A 20469-nucleotide genomic window follows, 5' to 3' on the forward strand; every position below is an offset into this window, starting at 1 on the left:
GAGCTGATTGCCATAAAGAAAGACAAAAATTAGGATCCAACCATTTTTCTCTATCTCTGAAAAGATCTGAGACAAAGATTTCCTTGTTACCCATCAACCTCTCCTATGCTTGTCTTTCTTTTTTGTTAATACGGATAGGTAGGTAGCTGGGAGGGGGCAGTGCAGACTGAATTTAGATTTACTTGGTGAGGAGACAACTATTTGCTTTTTTGGGAAATTGTTCACTTTTTTCTCCCAGAGCTAATCAAGCACACTAAAAGAAATTTCTACACCACTAAAATGAGACTAGGGCCAGTTCATTACAGAACTAAAATGGGTTAAGTACTGTAAAAACAGGCAATATACAGTATTATGGGAACATATTATTTCTGGCTTATGAAGTTGTCAATTTCAGTAAGGAAAGTTCTTACTCTTTGATGTGTCTTTCAAGCAGGAGAATTATAAACCTATTCTCAAGCGATTTACACATATGCCTAAAATTAAGCCTGCAGTGATGAGCTCCTGAGCATATGCCTCGACACAGATTTCCATAATTACTGCCCCGAAGTTTTAACTGATTCCATTATAAAGTATAAATCTTGTCATAGTTAGGTAATAAACTATTTTCCCCGAAGATAGACAAATAGCACCTGCACCTTTCCCATGCCTGAATGAGCGTGTCCAATCTTCACAACAACGGGAAATGTTGGCAATGTCAGCTGAGAGCAAGAAAGAAAGAAAAACAATATTTAAAATGGTTTCTTAAGCACTGAACATTTCATTATCAAGATCAACCTACTCTGTAGGTAGTGAGGATTTGCTTGGCAGTTGGGGTTCAGCTTGTTTTGAATATCTGTATGTGGCAAATTGATATTGGCAGGCCATCCTCATTATTGTGGTGCATACTGGTCCCCAGTCCTGCTTTTTATTTTATATAAGACAAGAAGCACAGTGACTTCCAGCTAGCACCCCCACTTTAATAAAACAGTATTAAATTCACATCTTTTCAACACTTTTTCTGGCAGTGATCAATTCTAGATCAATGTTTAATTACATGTTCCTGCTACAGACTCACCTTTATCCCTTAGACAAAATCTTCTGATATTAAGGCTTCAGGGCAAGGGTTCCGCCTCCCCCCATGTTGTTGAAATGCAATTTCCAGCAGCCTCAGTGAATAGCCAGTGGTGAGGAATGCTGGGAGTTGCAGTTCCATAAAATTGGGAAGCCTGCATGATTCCAGCCCTGCTCCAAAGCTAGTCCTCAGTCCAACTTGATGATCCTTTTCTTTGAATCACGACCCCATGGTTTCCCAGCACAACCTATTCTAGCCGAAGATGCGAGAGAAACCAGGTTGATCCCCATGTTGTTTAAGAATACTGTATTTCATTGCATAATAGTTGCATTTTATCCCCCTTTTAAAAAAAAGGGGGGGGGTGACTATTATGCGAGGAAAACGTTTTGTAGCTACAGGCCTTTTCTTGGTTCCCAGCAGGGGGAAGCCCCATAGGGTTTCTCTCCTTCAGTTGGTGAAAGCAGAGGGAGGCCTTGCAGCTCTTACTGGCAGGCAGGCAGGTGAGTGAAGGCTCACCTGCCCACTGGATTGGCTCTTCCCTCCGAGCGATAGAGGGTTGCCCTGGCCAAGGCAGCCCTATGGAGGTCGAAGGGGAGGAGCAATCCCACGGGTGAACTCGGAGGGAAGGGGATATCGGACAGGTGTTGCCCCTTTGCATAATAGTTATACCCATTAAGTAGAGGTTCAACTATTACGCAAGGAATTTGTAAATACCAAAACTGGGACCTCAAAAGAGGGGGTGCAACCATCATGCGGTGGTGACTATTATAAAAGAAAACACAGTAGCATGTTTTATTTATTTAAGGCATTTTAAGACAGATTGCCAATATGTAAAACATTCTTAAACCAGTAGCAAGAACAATAAATATAACAAGTTAACCCCAAAGAATATGGAAAACATAAAAACTGCAGAAAACATATCTAACCTCCTGTCAAAACAGTGGTCTTGCCTGATCAGCTTGCTTTTAAGCTCCCTGCACTCTGGCCATCTGATGATACATTTCTGAACTTTCCTATGTTTGGCATGAAAGAAAAGTGTTAGGCAGGGAGAGCATGATGTCTTGTGACTGAAAGTTGCTATGGCATGGAGCAAGAAATTCAAACCTACTCTATGGTTTTATGATTCTATGATTTTACGTTTGCATTACATTTCTTTTGGGCAGGATACAAAATTAAAACAGGCATTGCTCAAGCATGTTAGTGATTTTCTAAGGTGATTCTTCTGAGAGCAGCAAACATTTGAGCAAACTATGGAATGGTTAGTTGACTAAGCTTGTGTGGTTTAGCCCTAATCTAGAACAACGTTTTCTTACAATGCAATTCTTTGCATCCTACTTACTATTTATTTCACAAAGGGATCTTGTAGCATCTTTGAGACTAACTGAGAGAAAGCATAAGCTTTTGTAGACTGAAGTCCTAAGCTATGATTCAGCAGGCTGAATGTGTGAATTGCAATAGAAGTGCAAAACCTGTGGGTATGGTGATGAGGTGACAAGTTCAGTTTTAACAATGGTTGTTAGGTAACAAAGGTAGGAAGAAAGATATTGCTTAAAGCCAAGGTGAGTAGATAATCATGAATGATGGAGCCAGTTATGCTGGCTGGGAATTAGAAAAGAGATATATAAAACTGAGCAACAGAGCCCTCATGAGCTAGGGTGTTAACTAATGCTATAATATGTGTAGTGGGACAGAAAACCATGGTCTCTGTTCAATCTACTGTCAATGGACTGAAGCTTGTGGATATATTCCAATTCTGCTGTTTCTCTTTCCAAACAGCAGCCAGCATTACTATATTTCAATAATTCCTCCACCATTCATCTATCTATCTATCATCTTGGCTTCAGACAATATCTTTCATGTTCCTTTTGTCCTGCCTTATCAACTATAGTTAAACCTGAGATATGAATATAAATGAAATATAAATGAATGGGATATCTTGGAGACTATTATATATGTATATGCAAATACAGGCATTCCAAACTGATTTAAAAATTGAAACACAAAACTATTTATTTATTTATTTTAATTTATACCCCACCATTTTCCCCATAGGGACTCAAGGGAGCTAACAACCACACATTTCTTGTCCGAAGCATTTTGGGTAAATGATACTCAGCCTGTATAGCAGTGGTTCTCAACCTGGGATCCCCAGATATTTTTAGTCTACAACTTCCAGAAATCCTAGTTTACCAGCTGTTAGGATTTCAGGGAGTTGAAGGCCAAAAACATCTGCAGATCACAGGTTGAGAACCACTGCTGTATAGTGTAGTATAGTATAGTACAGTATAGTACAGTGAAAGTTTGACTTACAAGCGAACCAACATACAAGTTTTCTGATTTTTTTTTGCTTTGACGTGCAAGCCATGATTTGAGTTACAAGGTAGCGCAAGAATATGCCACCCACCATCTAATGCAGGGCTTTAAGGGAGCAGCCAGGAAAGCTCCTTGCTCTTGTCCTTGGTGTTATTTCTGCAATCACAAAGCTTTGGGAAATTGTAGGAAAGCTGAGGGGCCAGGGGTCTATCATCAGTAAACTAACCCGACTAAAATGGACAAGTTACACAAATATCTGTCATTCAGAAGAATTTTATTGAAGTTTCCCACTCATAGCAGGAAAAGGAAACTTATGTTATTGGCTTATAACCTTTCAATCCTGATGAAAAAGGCAAATGCCGGTGAAGAAGAAGAAAAAGATTACTAAGTGAATTCTGACCTTGAAGGAAAATATATACTCTATACTTAATAAATCCAGTTTGTTTCTTGACATTCTGTTTTATTATGAATTATTATTATTTATACATTATTTGTTATTTATAAAGTACATTTTTCTTATTTAAAAGCACATAACAAAAATTTTGGTGTGGTTTTTGGGAGAGATTAATAGCATTTCAATTACATTCAATGGGGAAATTTGATTTAACATAAGAGCAATTTGAGTTAAGAACTCAGTCACATAACAAATTGAACTTGTAAGTAAAGGTGTCACTGTATAGTATAGGTCTGTCTTCCGCTATCATTTTTTGTGTGCATCAGTATGTGACCTGTGTGTAACGGTGCATTATATTGTGCACCAGGACTTCATTTTACTGAAACTTTTCAAATTTCAAGAAAGTGTCCCTTCTCTGTCAAATATGAAGCAAAAGCCTGCAATGCAGTTTCTGAAAAGTGAAATGGCATTGGTAAGGTCACTTTTTCCTCACATCAACTTGAAAGACATGCCAGCACAAAACCACCTGCATCTGTTTGCCATTTGTCAGGATTCATCTCCTCAGAAGCAGTTAGTATGACTGAAGATATCACTGCATTCTGCTCTCTTGGCTGATTTTAGCATTATAATCCAAAATGAAACTTACAGTTTGGAATGCCAAAATAAAATGTGCCTCAAATCCAAGGCAAAGCAGCTTTGTCCAAAGTGAAATTCTCTCATAACTAAAATAAATAATTGGGATCTTTAATTGTAATATCATCATCACCACCACTACTGTTATCTAATATCCTGACATTTTCCCAATACTGGGACTCAAGGATGCTTACAAATTATTAAAACAAATACAGATTAAAATTAACATCAGTAAAAATATTGATGTGAATTTTAATCTGTAAACATATGTTCTGCCATTTGAAACAATTTCACAGGAACCTACATAAAAGTCTGTCACTCAATTTCTTTGTCTTTGGAGAAACCATTCCCTGCAATCTCTTCTCCCAAACAAACAAGGTACTTGGAATAACAGAAGGTCGAGTGCTGAAACCTGGGTAGCCACCTGAGGAAGTAGCCAAAGCCTATTACAAACCAGTGACAGAAATAGGCTCAGACAGAATCATGAAGCCCAAAATGCTGCAAATGAGAAGAAAAACTAACTGAAGAAGGAAGTAACACTGAAGACCAAGAAGGTGTTGCCTTTCAACTACTGAAAACCCCAAAATTTCCAGCCAAATGGAACATTCCTCACAATGAGGTTCTTGCAATTGACAGAAGGTGGATGTGGAATGATAGAGTGAATGTGTTCAGGCATGTGTGGTGGTCAAACCTATTCAGCCAATTGCAGGTCTGAGCAGGTGCAAGACTCCTCTGCTATTTATATGACTCAGAATCTCAGAAGTGAATGCAGTATATTCCAGTTCTCTAATTGCTACTGTCATCTTCATGTTTTTTTCCCCATGTCAAGAGCAACTTGAGAAACTGCAAGTCATTTCTGGTGTGAAGAAATTGGCCATCTGCAAGGACATTGCCCAGGGGGTGCCTGGATGTTTTTACCATCCTTGTGGGAGGTTTCTCTCATGTCCCCGCATGGAGCTGGAGCTGGTAGAGGGAGCTCATCCATGCTCTCCCCAGGTTGGATTCGAACCGGCAACCTTCAGGTCAGCAACCCAACCTTCAAGTCATCAATCCTGCCGGCACAAGGGTTTAACCCACTGCGCCACCAGTAATGAGGATGGTTGTATATAGATACAAGGCATTCAATTAAGAGATGGCTCCACAAAAGACTGCAATAAAGTGTCACCGTGATAAAGCCCTATCTCAAGTGTGCAATTCCTAATGATTAGAAATGATGACCTCCTCCCCCCCCCCCCCCCCAATGAAGGCCACATGTGAACTTGGCTAGAGATGAAAAACCCTGACATGCACTGCTCTGAAGAGCTTTCAAGTTTATTCTATTATTTTAATTAAAAACCTAGGCTTTCTGAAATTTCAACCAATTAATATTCCATTTACACAATGTATATTCTTGACTCTGGAAATGAGATGGGTTTCTATTCTTATTTGTACACAGTTTCTAACGTAAGATCTATATAAGCTACATTACACCCACAATAGTACAATGCTAAGTAAGTACACATTAAGAATATTGTCACTATACATAATGGGTTAAGGTTTCTATGACCTTAGGAAGATATTTTCTTATGGATATTGTATTTATATATTACATTCAGAAAAATGATGAATGGATGTTGAAATGAAAGAGGCAGGAAGAACTAATAGCACTTGAATTTCTGATTGAAGAGCATTCCAAGTGAAAACTGATTTCTTTGAAATGACAGGTTTTACTGATGACTACTAAACACTTCTGTCAGGAAATAAATTAGAATATGCTATACCACAGAACTTTCACAGTAGACTTTGCTCATGTTTGACATGGAATTCAAGAGCATAGCAACATTTTAAAATACTTTGACAAACTGTCCATCTGCTCCCCTCCCCCCATTTGAGGTCTTATCAAATCTTGTTAAGTCTGCATCGATCATTTTCAAGGGCAAAGCAAATTACTTACTTACATAGGTGATCCCTCGTGGTTCGAGGATGATGGTCTTCCAGCTGTGGGGTCTTGGGGGTGGGTTCTTAGGTGGCTGAAGAGACCTATTCTTGATCTGCATGTTCTCCCGCAGTGAGGACATTGGTTTCCAGGTGGAAGGTGGTCCCAGTCAGGGTTGGCTTGACGGGCCTTCCTCTTGGCACGTTTCTCCCTTAAGCCCTCCGTTCGTGCCTCTTCGAACTCCACAGCACTGCTGGTCACAGCTGACCTCCAATTAGAGCACTCAAGGGCCAGGACTTCCCAGTTCTCAGTGTCTATGTCACAGTTTTTAAGGTTGGTTTTAAGCCCATCTTTAAATCTCTTTTCCTGCCCACCAACATTATGTTTCCCGTTCTTGAGTTTGGAGTAGAGCAACTGCTTTGGGAGATGGTGATTGGGCATTCGGACAACGTGGCCAGTCCAGTGGAGTTGATGGCGTAGGAGCATCGCTTCAATGCTCATCATCTTTGCTTCCACAAGCACGCTGACATTTGTCCGCCTGTCTTTCAAAGAGATTTGCAGGATTTTTCTGAGGCAACGCTGATGGAAACGCTCCAGGAGTCGAGTGTGACGTCTGTAGACCCTCCACGTTTTGCAGGCGTATAGCAGGGTTGGGAGGACAATGGCTTTGTAAACAAGCACCTTGGTATCTCTACGGATGTCCCGGTCATCAAACACTCTCTGCTTCATTCGGAAAAATGCTGCACTCACAGAGCTCAGGCGGTGTTGTATTTCAGTGTCGATGTTGACTTTTGTGGAGAGGTGGCTGCCAAGGTAGCAGAAATGGTCAACATTTTCTAACATTACACCATTAAGCTGTATTCCTGGCATTGCAAAGGGATTAGCTGGTGCCTGTTGGAAGAGCACTTTGGTTTTCTTGATGTTCAATGAGAGGCCGAGCTTCTCATATGCTTCTGCAAAGGTGTTTAGAGTGGCTTGTAGGTCTTCTTCTGAATGCGCACAGACTACGTTGTCATCAGCCTATTGGAGTTATAATAGATGTTGTGGTGACCTTTGTTTTGGCTTTCAGTCTGCTGAGGTTAAAAAGCTTACTATCTGTCCGATAGATGATTTCCACTCCAGTGGGAAGCTTCCCATCAACAAGGTGAAGCAGGGGTCCCCAAACTAAGGCCCGGGGGCCGGATGGGGCCCTCCAAGGTAATTTACCTGGCCCCTGCCCTCAGTTTTATAATATTTTTATATCATTTTTAATACTATAATATATTGTATATACATATAATATTGATAATATTATAATGTTATACAATATAATACTAATAATAATACCATATAATAATATTAATTATATGTTATATATTACATATAATATTACAGTATAGTGGTATAGTTCAATATAATGCTAATATTGTGCTATGCTAATAATATAATATATTGTATGTACATACAGCTGCTCTGAGTCCCCTACGGGGTGAGAAGGGCAGGATATAAACGTAATAAATAAATGTAGTAAATGAATAAATAAATAATTTTAGACTTAGGCTCACCCTAAGTCTGAAATGACTTGAAGGCACACAACAACCACAACCCTAATTAACTTAACTATCTCATTGGCCAGAAGCAGGCCCACGCTTCCCATTGAAATCCTGATAGGTTTATGGTGGTTACAATTGTTTTCATTTTTAAATATTGTATTGTTCTTTTATTGTTGTTGTTGTTTTGCATTACAAATAAGACATGTGCAGTGTGCACAGGAATTTGTTCGGTTTTTCCCCCCGAATGATAATTCAGCCCCTCCACAGTCTAAAGGATTGTGGACTGGCCCTCTGCTTTAAAAGTTTGAGGACCCCTGAGGTGAAGTATCATAGCGATGAAGATGGAAAATAAGGTAGGGGCAATAACACAGCCCTGCTTGACACCTGATTCCCCCTTAAATGGGTCACTTTAGGAGCCATTGATGTCCAAGACTGTTGCTATCATGTCATCATGGAGGAGCCGCAGGATGTTCACAGATTTGTCAGGGCACCTGATTTTTTGGAGGATGGTCCAGAGAGCACTGCGATTCACTGTGTCGAATGCCTTTGCAAGCTCAATGAATGCCATGTACAGAGGTTGGTTTTGTTCCCTGCATTTTTCTTGGAGCTGTCGTGCAGTTCTGGGATTCTGGGAGGGTGTCTTCTGAGACAGGGAGAAGGCGGTTTGCAAGGATTCCCTGCAAGAATTTTCCCAGAGGAGGTTAGAAGGGAGATACTGTGATAGTTCCCGCAGTCTGTTCTATCCCCTTTCTTGAAAAGGGTGATGATGATGGCATCATTGAAGTCTGCTGGGGTTTTCTCGGTCACCCACACCTTTTCAATGAGCTGGTGAAGTTGCTGTATCAGCTCAGGTCCACCCTCTTTGAAAATTTCAGCAGGGATCTCATCAGGTCTGCTGGCTTTGTTGTTTTTTTGTTGGCTGATGGCATTGCTGACTTCTTCCAAACTAGGCAGTGCTGCAAGCTCATCCCTGGTTTGTTGTTGCGGGATTTGTGAGAGGGCCTCTTCGGTCACATTGGAGCTGCGATTCAGCAGGTTCTGGTAGTGCTCTTTTCAACGTAGTGTAATTCATCTTTTGTCCTTCAGAAGTTTGGTTCCATCTGATGAGCGTAGAGGCTGTATGCCATGGTTTCTTGGTCCATAGATTATCTTTGTGGCTTTGAAAAATCCCTGAGCATCATGGGTGTCTGCAAAGAGTTGGATTTCTCCAGCCTTCTTTGTCCACCAGATGCTCTTGAGTTCTCTGGTCCTTCTTTGGACCTCAGCTTTTGCACTGGCATAGATCTTTTTCTTAGCAGCACAGTTGGTGTCTCTCTGCCATGTTTGGAAGGCTTTCCTTTTGTTATCAATTAGCTGTTGGATCTCTTCGTCGTTATCGTGAAACCAGTCTTGATGTTTCTTAGTTTGGTATCCAATGGTTTCTTCGCAGGCTGTGATGATGGAGGTCTTCAGTTTGTTCCAATGTTCCTCAACATTTTCGGGGTGTTCTGTGGGTAGATGATCCTTGAGTGTTGTTTGGAGAAGGGCTCATTTGGAGGGCTCCTGAAGGGCTTGGGTGTTCATTTTGCGCCTTGTTTTTCTACCTTGGAGTCTGCGTTTGGGGGCGATCTTGATAGCCATCGTGGATCAGAGTAACCTGTGGTCTGTCCAGCAGTCATCGGCACCTGTCATGGCTCTCGTGAGAAGCACATCACAGCACTTTCTGGCATGTGTAATTACATAGTTCAAGAGGTGCCAATGCTTTGACCAGGGGTGCTTCCATGATGTCTTGAGCTTGTTTTTCTGGCGGAAGAGCATGTTGGTGATGACAAGGTTGTGTTCTCCGCATTTGGTGAGAAGCAAGATGCTATTCAGGTTGCTGTTTCCAACCCTGTCTTTTCCTATGATCCCTGGCCACAGGTCGGAGTCCCATCCGACTCTTGCATTAAAGTCCCCCAGGAGGATGATTTTGTCATCCTTAGGTATCTCCGATAGGATGGTATCCACCTGACAATAGTTTTTTTGACTTGAGGTCTTCGTCAGCATCTAGTGTTGGTGCATAGGCATATATGATGGTTGGCTGTTGGTTTTTGGCAAGGTTAATTCGGAGGGTTGAGAGTCGTTCGTTAATGCCAATGGGTGCTTCAGTCAGGTGCATCACCAGGTCAATTTTGATAGCAAAGCCAACTCTGTGTATTCTTCGCTCTTCTTCAGGCAATCCCTTCCAGAAGAAGGTGTAGCCACCTTTTTCTTCCTTTAGCTGTCCCTCTCCTGCTCTCCTGCTCTCCTGAAGTACTGCTATGTCAATGTTAAAGTGTCCCAGCTCCCTTGCAATGATGGCAGTCCTGCATTCGGGGAGTTCACTGTCAGTGTTATCCAACAGTGTCCGTACGTTCCATGTTCCAAAGCTCATTTCTCTTTTTTGGCCACAAAGTGGTGACCCCTCTGGACGTGGCAGTCCAGTCAGGGATAAGAGAGGCAGACTATGTTTAGGGCACCTTTTCTAGCCCCGTCCCTGTGTGGTGTGAGCAGAGCAGATCCTAAAAAAGGTTGCTCAGTTATGGATACAGCTGCCGGACTACTCAACTGTCTCAGATCTTGAGGTAGAACGACTGAGTCCATATCCACCGCCCATGTGGCAGTCTGTGAATGGGGCTTCCAGATTTCACAGTCCTGCCCCCGTCGCCACTCGCTGATCACCATGGGAATTTTGTTGGTTTGTTTTTATTTTTCTTGGAAGACGCCTGTGCGTGATTTTTTTTAATGTGTGGAGGTCGGTGCACGGCCGGTCAACACACCGTCTTCACAGAGTGAGGTCTCAAGCAGTGGTGTGATTAACACAACAACAGTGGCTTCTCAGTCTGTTGCAGCCTTCTTCTGCCTTTACAGCCGTTGTAACATGTACCATGTTATCCTCCGCCTGCTCCGCTGTTGAGGTCTTAGGGTCTTCGGATTGTGCTTGGTCTGGATCCTCCCCTATGGCCCCTCCTGGGAGTACATGACTCCAGTGGTCGTGCCTGCAGGTTCATTGGAACACACAAGCCCTCTCACCACTGCAAGGTGACAATCCAGTGGGACTCATGTCCAAGGAGAAAAACACAGGATCTAGCCTTGCATATTGCAACCATTTTTTCTTCAGTAAAGCCTGTAGCTTTTCCAATCTCTGCATTTATTTCCAGTCACAGGGCACTAGCAAGAGCACTCTCCATCTCAACCAGACATCCAGAGGCCTATTATATTTTCCATACTGGATCTCTGCTCTGGCAAATGCCCAACATTTTGCTGTTTGGTCAGAGAGCAAGCGCTTTAATGTTGAGCTCATGCTGGGCCTATGATTTTACAGCTCAAGGCAAATGTTGAAGGCTAAAGTTATTTCATTACCTTCAGGTAAAAAGGAAATCCAGGACTAGGGTATGAGGCTGAAGTAGTCAAACCATCATGACATTTAATTATTCACTCTCAGATCATGGGTTCTCATATTCCTCTAGTAGTCAAACCATATTCCTCTCTCACAAGGCTTCAGCGTATGGTCATCTTACAGGTTTACCTGATGGTACTTGGGCTACCACTAGCTGAAATGAGAGGACATTCCTTTAGGAAAGGGACAATCATCTCAGGAGATCCAGGCAACTGGTAGGGGAAAAACCTGTCTTTAAACCATACACATGCCCTGAGCTATCCATCTGATCTCTTTAGTTGCCACATCTATTTTAGAATGTGTTATATATGCAGACAGAGTGCTGTGCATTCGCCTGTAAAGTATACTGCCTCAACTAGTTGTAGTCAGATGTTGGCATCTGAGACACTTTGCTTGGTCCAGGGGGAGTCCTGTGGGACATGCTTCTGCCAACCACCTGCTGCCACTTGGTCCACTTGATGACTTGCTTATGCAACTTGTGGAGAATGGTCTGGCTTCAATTGGTGTATGGGGGGAGGGGCCTCCAACTGGTGATTATACACGGACTCTGGTTTTGGCTACCGCTTCATTCTGTTTGGCAGCATGAGAATGGCATCTAAACTACATATTGTGGGGAATCAGGACATGAGTCCTGATCATACTGACTTTGAGGTTCTCCTTAAGGACCTTTAGGATGCAGATCTTTAGAACCAGGACTAGCTTGTGGGTTGCTGGTATGCTCTGGTAACAGGAAGATCACAGACTCACTCATACTCATGTTAAAATTTCCTTTATGCTGTTCCTTGGCTGACCACTGATGGGTGGGCTGAGAGATTGGTGCTGACTGGTTTCAAACGTCTGGTACCCTATACAATGCAAACTTTGTCATATTGTTTTGAAATACAATTTATTATAAGAAACTGAAACCCAAAGGTATTAATGATAGAACCTTCTTCCCCTGAAAAAATATGAATCATATGTTGACCTTACATTGTTATTGTGGTGGTGGTACCTTTCAAGTCGTTTCTGACTTATGGTGAACCTAAGGCAAATCTACCAAGTGATTTTGTTGCAAGATTTGTTCAGGGAGGATTTTCCCTTCGCCTCCCTCTGAGGTTGAAAGAGAGTGACTTGCCTAAGGTCAGCCGCTGAATTTTCATGGCGAAGTGGGGATTAGAACTCTGGGCTCCAGAATCTTAAGTCTAATATTCAGACCATTGCACCACACTGGTTTATTGCTTTATTACTCTTATTTTCTTTTAAATTCATTTTATTTTTAAACTGAAAACAAGAAGAACAAAAACTGCAATGCTTTACCCCAGTGAAAATCATTTTCTAACACTATTTAACATTAGCAACTGAAAAGTACTGATATTACCACATAATTTTCAGTAGTTTATATAGTTTATAATCTACTTTTTAAGACCTGACATTTCTCAGAGATTTTTTAAAATCAGGTAAGATTTAGTTAAATGTGCTTCATTCTCTATAAAAAGATGTAAATATAATGATGATATATCTGGTTCTCTGAAACATCAACTTTAATATACTGTCCTTGATATATCCATCTGAGGTAGTCACAGACCAGCAACTCTGACTTCTGTTATGAAGCAAAAATCTCCTATTCCTTACACAAAGGGAAAGGTCATAACAAAGGCAGTTGAAATCAAAAGACTTACATATAGGAAGCAGTTGCCAAGGTTGATGATAATGTCAAAGCTTGCAGGATTTCTAAAACTGATGGCATATATTCCGGTCAATAATATTCTCTAAGCTCCTATAGAGTTTGGATGTTGAACTCATTCCCACTACTGAATGAGAAGGCTAGGATGAGATGGGAGACAAAAGTGTAGCAAAACAATATTGTCTTGGCTGTCAGAGTTATGAGGATGCCACTCACATTATTGGGTCAGACTTTCACTATCACTCTGAGTGACTCAGTCATTTGTCAGCATGTTGAGATTCCTAGGAGATATTATGTGGAGCTCATGATGTTGTACTGGATGCGTCAATCCCAGAATTTGATTGTGATGTATGATAGTATCTTTGAATTTGTACTGCCTTGTTTGCTAATGTGGAAGACCATCGTTGAGCTGCTGAAAGTGATGAGTGTTGTCTAGAATTGAATATTTGTCAATACTTTGAAATAATTTATCACTTTAAACATTTTAGTATACTAACATATTGCTATGGGTCTAACATGGACCAGGTGCTTTGTACAATCATGTAATCTGTGTGAACTCCACAGCTTGTTTGAGATGTGTCCACCGGGCTGAAGAGTATTCCTTTCAATATTGTTTGGTACCATTCATTTCTCAAGAAAGTGATAGACAGAGATATATGGGATAGGATATTTAACAGCTTGTTCATCTGGATGTCAAAATGGTTGATATCCAGCTACATTGAGTGAGTGTTAGGACAGGGAAAATGGTGAGATATAAATAAATAAAAGTAGTTGCAGCAGCAGCAACAACAAAAATTCCCAGTAGAAGTACTTTACATCAATTATTTGGGTCCTCATAAAGCTGGACTTTCAAACAGTAAAGTACTTTGAAAATTTTGTTCCTTCTATATTTGTACTTTCCCTCTGTTTTTGGGAAATGTGGCAGAAAAATACTGTTTTCCCAAAGCAAAGCAACCAACAAAGTTTTGTTAAGACCAGAAATGTTTATTAAGACAGGCAATATCTCATTAAGACATTACATATTATTGCAACACTTTCATTTCTTTTAATAGAACATTTTCACTGCAAGAGTTTTGGGCTTCGGCTCCCTTTCCCTAAGGCCAGCAGGTTTCATAAGTCTGGGTCAGTATTATTCCTGCAAGCGTCCGACTCATGTGTTCCAAAAGGATGGCTTGGTGCTCCAAAGTAAAAAGAGCTGCATTGTACTAACAATTTTCCAGAAGCTTTCTGACCTGTTTTAACAAGAGCTATGGACTACTACGCTGTTGGTTACAAAACAGAAAGCATTTTTTCTCCTTGAGCCGTTGTGGCTTGAAGGGAAAGATTTAAATGCCAAGGTATTTCTGATTTAATCAGGAAAGTTAAATGGGAATTGCATGTGTGTGTTTTGTAGGTCCAAAATATCTGGGTAATTTGAATACAATGCACGTTTCTATCTATTGTTCTTCTGCTATTATTTTCTCATACATTAGATGAGCTTGGTTTTTTTACTCAAAGAAATGAAAAAGGACTGACAAAATCCAATGAAATGATTGGCAAACCATTCCACGCCAGTTTTACATTGTGTCATACATATGAATTATTCATATACATGTATTACTCTGGCTTGTGGTTAAAACTGTTGGTACAAAATCCAGAAACAGCTAATATAAGAAAATCTAGCTGTGAATGTGAAATTTATAAAGTTTGATTATTCATTAAGAGGATTTCATATCAGAAATATAGTCATATTTTGCTCAAGGTATGTAGCACAATGAGTAGCAGGCAGTTAAAGTATCCAGATATTTGCATAACTGAGTTGCTGTGAGTTTTCCGAGCTGTATGGCCATGTTCCTGAAACATTCACTCCTGAAGTTTCGCCTACATCTATGGCAGGCATTCTCAGAGGTTGTGAGGTCTGTTGGAAGCTAGGCAGGTGTGGTTTATATATCTGTGGAATGTCCAGGGTGAGAGAAAAGAACTCTTGTCTGTTAGAGGGAAATGTGAATGTTGCAAGGCCATTCAATGCTAATCAAGGTGACCAATTACAACATTCACACTTGCCTCAAACCGACAAGAGTTCTTTCTCCCATCCTGACATTCCAGATATATATATATATAAACCCCACTTGCCTAGTTTCCAATAGACCTCACAAGCTCTGAGGGTGCCTGCCATAAATGTGGGTGAAATGTCAGGAGAGAATGCTTCTGGAACATGGCCATACAGCCTGGAAAACTCACAGCAACCCAGTGATTCCGGCCACGAAAGCCTTTGACAACAAATATTTGAATAGCCTTTGTTATACCATTTTGAACTCAGAAGGGAGAAAAAGGCAGAGACATTGCAGCAATAATGCATTTCACACAATGGTTCCTACATTTGATAATGGCCACTGGTTGGGGAATGCCCCCCAATCTTCAGGACTAGCCTTTTAAATTGTATTTTTGGGGGTTTAATAGTTTTATCCAAATCTGTACAGGTATGTGGTGTTAGGTTGTTAAATAGTTTAATTTGCTTTTAGAATGTTTAATTCATTTTTAATAATTCTTTTAACTTATTTAATTTAATTGCAAGCTGTCTTGACATCTTATGATATAATATATGATGCAATAATGATAAAGGTAATACTGAATGATAATAATAAAAGCAATTAAGCTTGCAACCCTAATTATTTTTATTATCATTATCACTTTTATCATTATTATTATGTATGAAATAATAAAATAAATAATAATTAGCAGTGGTAAAGTAACTCCTAAGAGGATAATAGAACAGGCCCTCTTATAATTACAGGCAGTCCCCAAGTTCAAACATCGAACTAACAAACAATTCATAGAACCGGGATGAGACAACAGGAAGTGCAAGTAATATACCCCTTGGAAGGGAAATTCATTCCTGGAAGAGTTATTGTGGGGAATAAGTGTCTCCACTGGAGCTTTATCACCAATGTTTGTTTCCACAACTAGCCAAATTTTCTGTTTTAGATTCCTGCAAATAAACCAGCCATTAGGATGGTTTATTCAGTGCCAACAAAGTTTTATTTTAATATCAATTAGATAGAGCTGTAGGCTATTCTTATAAAAAGTGATATTAAAAGATATATTGCGCTGAATAATTTAAATTGTGCTTTGCAGTTTGTTTTGTTCTGCCGTAATAGTAAAAAGCCAATGGTTTGATTTATATTGGCACTAATTATACAATATTATTTTTGTTTAGTTTATCCTTCCCTCTCCCCTTTTGCTATATATTTAGTGAACTACTAGTTTAAAGTACTCTTTATTTGAGCTTAAGCTTTTCTGGTATGGGTGATTTAATTTACATAGTTGTTTTACTGCATTTCCCATAGTCAGTTATGGTTAATTGAATTTATCAGTTAATGGCACTTTCATAACACAAACTGCTGAATCGGAGTGAAACATTTAGGTTGTTTGCATATATGATTTTAAGATATTTTTGTAATATTCTGGAAGGACATGCTGAGCATACTGTGGCACCAGATTGTTATGGTGAATTTGTTTCTACTAAAATTTGTTTCTACTGCAGTGCTATCACTGTGAGAAAGTACTAGGAAATAGCAAAGAACTGGAATAACTAAAGAAGAAAGTACACAGACGGGGTTACAGTTGAACATTACGAAAACAAAAATAATAACAGCAGTTGATTTACATTAAAATAGAATTTTAAGTTATTTAAATAGTGAAAGATTTCCTATGCCTCAGCTCAATCATAAATCAGAACTGAGACTATAGTCAAGAAATGAGAAGATTAATCCTTGAAAGGCAGTCATGAAAGAACTAGGCAACATCCCCAAATGTAAAGATATATTATTGAATACAAAAGTTAAGATTGCCCATGACATTGTATTTCTGATTACTCTGTATGAATATTCACAGAAATTGAATATTCTGTAGGGCCCACACAACCTCCCCAGGCAATTTATTCTAAATATATGATCACAATTTTTTAGAGTTGGTTCTCCAAGGATTACGTAATCTAATACCCCACCCCAATGTTAAAGCTACTTTGATATATACTATTCAACCTCTGTTCAAAAACTTCCATCATGTTCTGGGATATTTCATGTTCAAACAGTTCTTCCCCTCAGAAAATTCTTCCTAATATTTAGTTGTAATCTCGATACTTTTAATTTGAATTCACAGATTTCAGTTCTACCTTCTGAACCAATAGAAAAGAAGCTCATTGTAGCTTTAAATGCTCAAAAATATTTTTTTAAATGCCAGAAATGTGCTTCTCAAGTGTCAAGAAATTTTGATGAGAGCAATCCTGAACTGGTGAAAATCTTTGCAATTTGGGGCTTATTTTATGAAAAAGTCACACATGGTTGTCTTGCACAGAAAACAGTATTTCCTACCCAAGAAACAATGTTTTCTACCCAGAAATTAATGTTTTGACACAAACATATTATCTTATGTGAAGAAGATATAGCAATGAGGATATTTTCTGTGCAAAATTTGCACATATTTTGTTTAGAAAACAGCATTTTCTGTCCAGATAATAGAAAATGCTGTTTTCCATAGAAAAACTATTAATACAAATTTTCCACAGTACGTTTTAAATTGTGAATAGGTTTTGAAAGGAGTTTCAAACTTTTTTAAAACAGGAAGAAAATTTGTATAAGGACTCATTGCTTCCCTATATCATATGAACTCCTGATTGTTTTTCTTCTCTAGGCTTACCTAGCTCCCTCAGCCATACCTCATGGGTTTGGTTTTCAGAAGTTAAGAAAAAATGAGTGGGTGGACATAAAAAACCTTTGTAAAAATGAGTTTCTTTATCTGAGACTTTGATAACACACAAAGCTTAGCAGTTGAGAGGTTTTTGTTATTTTTTTTTTAAACTGTGCCTCTATGAAAGATACAAAACATATGTGAGGGAAGCATTTATCATGCTGCACAAACATTACATTGATGATTCAAATAAGTTACCATAAGATCCATACAAGATCCAACTGTGGAAGTTTTATTGAATTTTTATTTTTGCTAGTAACATTAAGAAGGTGGCACCTTCATTAACAAGGATCAAGCAGTTTTTGAAAATTAAGAAAATTATAATAATCAGCAGGATAAAAACAATGAATTCTGAAGGCAGTAGGGAGAACAGATAACTAATTTCCTAAAACAGCATGAAATTGGCCATGAGCTTCAACTTTAGCAGTATAGCGACAGAGTCAAAGAACCAGTTTATTGGAGCAGTACCAACATGTTATAATTTGTCCGGTGTGTTGCAACATGGTGAAACAAACTACACTTGTTTTTTGTTATTAATTTCTGAATATAAATAAAAAGAATACTCACTTCTGTAGAGCCAAGGGCTATCACCTCATCTATTCATCTGTGAGAAGGGTAATTACTAGCTGAACTAGACTTATGAGAATATGCAGCCTTCAAATTAATTCAGTTTAAGAATGTGGCACCAGTTGAATGTGGCTGGTAAACAGTTTATTCCAAATCAAAGTGTTCACTTTTTTTTTTGCACTGAAACCACCTGACATTTTTTTCTAGTAACATTACAATGTCTAGTTTTAATTTTTGCAATAGACAAATCTTAAACCAGTAATTTTTCACCTTATTGCAAGCATGAGATCTGAAAAAGAAATTCTCCTTATCTTGTCATTCCCTTTACTTTTTTACGAATTCATCATTGGTCTCTAGTTTCAAAAGGCATTTATATACTTCTAAATTACATAGATTTTTGAACTGAGCAAATAAAAGCAATAATTCAGCATATTTAATAATTTCCTACTATTTTATTTTCAAAAAGATATGTACATCATCTATAGCCAAACTGGTAAGAAATATCCACCTCACTGTAATGGTTTGGTGAAGTTCCTTCCTCTGCATTTTGGAATGATGTTATCTTAATTTTGTAGAATCAAGAAGTAGGCAAGAGAAAAGCAGAAGAGGGTCTTGTACAAGCCAAACTCTGTGACTCTGGGCCCATCTACACATGTCAAATGTGTCAGGAAGGAGGTGAAAGGACTCAGTGGTCAACATATGATGCATGGAGTCCATTCATCCTATCACCTGCAACTTGTGACAGTGTAAACCAGTGGTTCTCAACCTGTGAGTCCCCAGGTGTTTTGGCCTACAACTCATAGAATTCTCAGTCAGTTTACCAGCTGTTAGGATTTCTGGGAGTTGAAGGCCATAACATCTGGGGACCCACAGGTTGAGAATCACTGGTGTTAAGAGTTGGGCCACTTCCTATTCAGTAGCAGCTGTTCACATGGCCATCCTGCTTTCTTTGGTCTCAAGTGGCCCGGAGACAGGGGATGGCACTTACCTTTCCCTTCTCACACTTGGCTTATTGGTGACCATCAGGAGCGAAACTCCTGGAGATCATTGCTTATTGCATTAACATTATTATGCTATTTTCTGAACAGTATCTGTACCATTTCATCCCTCCAATGGTGAATAGGTGCCTCCTGTGCAGCTGTAAACAAAGAATAATGAGCCTTCTCTGTCTTCTGTGCAGCACCTCATGAGTCTTCACCATCCCCTTTGGACTCATTTCAAGTTCTTCCATCCCATTATCAATTATTACATATATAGAAGAACAATTATCACATATACAGAAGAACACTCCCCTTCCTTTAATTATGATAAACATGCCATATTTAAGAGGAGGAAAAAATCCAAATTGCACACCCATGATTACAATGCTTTATCTCACAAAATTATTATTTTAAAAATAAATGTTAAATTAGGACATCAAATAAATGTATTTCAAGGTAGCAGCTACACTTCTCTCTTGCAATTCCCCTTCTCCTAGCAGACCCTGCTTGCACCAAACTATGTGGGCTTCACAAGCAAATCACTTTTATTTATTTCGTATCAAAAGAATTGCATAAATTAGTATAAAACTGATTAAAAGAGAAGGAGCACAAGTGGCTAAATATCTTTTGACCACAAACAGGAAACAGCTATTGCGTTGTCTGTAGCCTCAAACAATTATTCCTCTGTATATGAGGCAGGACATTGCAGACAAGCATACAGATGCGGAGTTGTCTGCTCTGCTCCACAGTCACAAAAGGTGGAGGATTCTTTTAGGTAGTACCATTTTGCCAGGTTGTCTTCTGATCTGCCCACTCCACTTCTGAGTCTGTTCAGGGACTTCCAAATTGCCCATTCTTGGTTTGCCCCTGGAGGCAGACCTTCATGGGGGCCCATCCAACTGGGATTTCCTGGCTTAGCTGCCCAAAGAGATGCTCTCGATGTTGCTGAGGGAACATCAAGAGGAGTGGTGGTCCTCATGAAGCCTTTCCATTATTTAAGTCTCCTGGGAGGAGGCTGATAGCCATGCAGTGGATGGCTTTCACAGTGTTCAACCTTGTTTCTCTTATAGTTAGCAGCAACTTCCCATCGCACATCAAGAGGGCCAATGCCAGCTAGCTTGTAGAGTTTATTGACAGGTGTAGGTTTAAGACATCCTGTGATTATTCTGCATATTTTGTTCAATGCTATGTTCACCTGCTTTGCATGGGCAGACTTGTGCCAAACAGGGCAGGCATACTCAGCAGTTGAGGAAGACAAAGCCAGTGCTGATGTACTTATTAATTTTTAGTCTGCAC

At 39.5% G+C, this 20469-nt stretch overlaps 1 protein-coding gene across 1 annotated transcript in view; it reads right to left on the reverse strand.

Annotated features, from left to right (window-relative positions):
* Positions 1–20469, reverse strand: part of syn2 (synapsin II) — a 202692-nt gene that overhangs the window by 42312 nt on the left and 139911 nt on the right. Inside the window, exon 6 of the mRNA XM_003217671.4 lies at positions 636–698. Within this exon, the coding sequence (XP_003217719.2) occupies positions 636–698 (63 nt within the window). The remainder of the gene's footprint in view (positions 1–635; positions 699–20469) is intronic.

This window comes from Anolis carolinensis, chromosome 2 (genome assembly GCF_035594765.1).
Source record: "Anolis carolinensis isolate JA03-04 chromosome 2, rAnoCar3.1.pri, whole genome shotgun sequence".
In the NCBI taxonomy this organism is placed as follows: domain Eukaryota; kingdom Metazoa; phylum Chordata; class Lepidosauria; order Squamata; family Dactyloidae; genus Anolis; species Anolis carolinensis.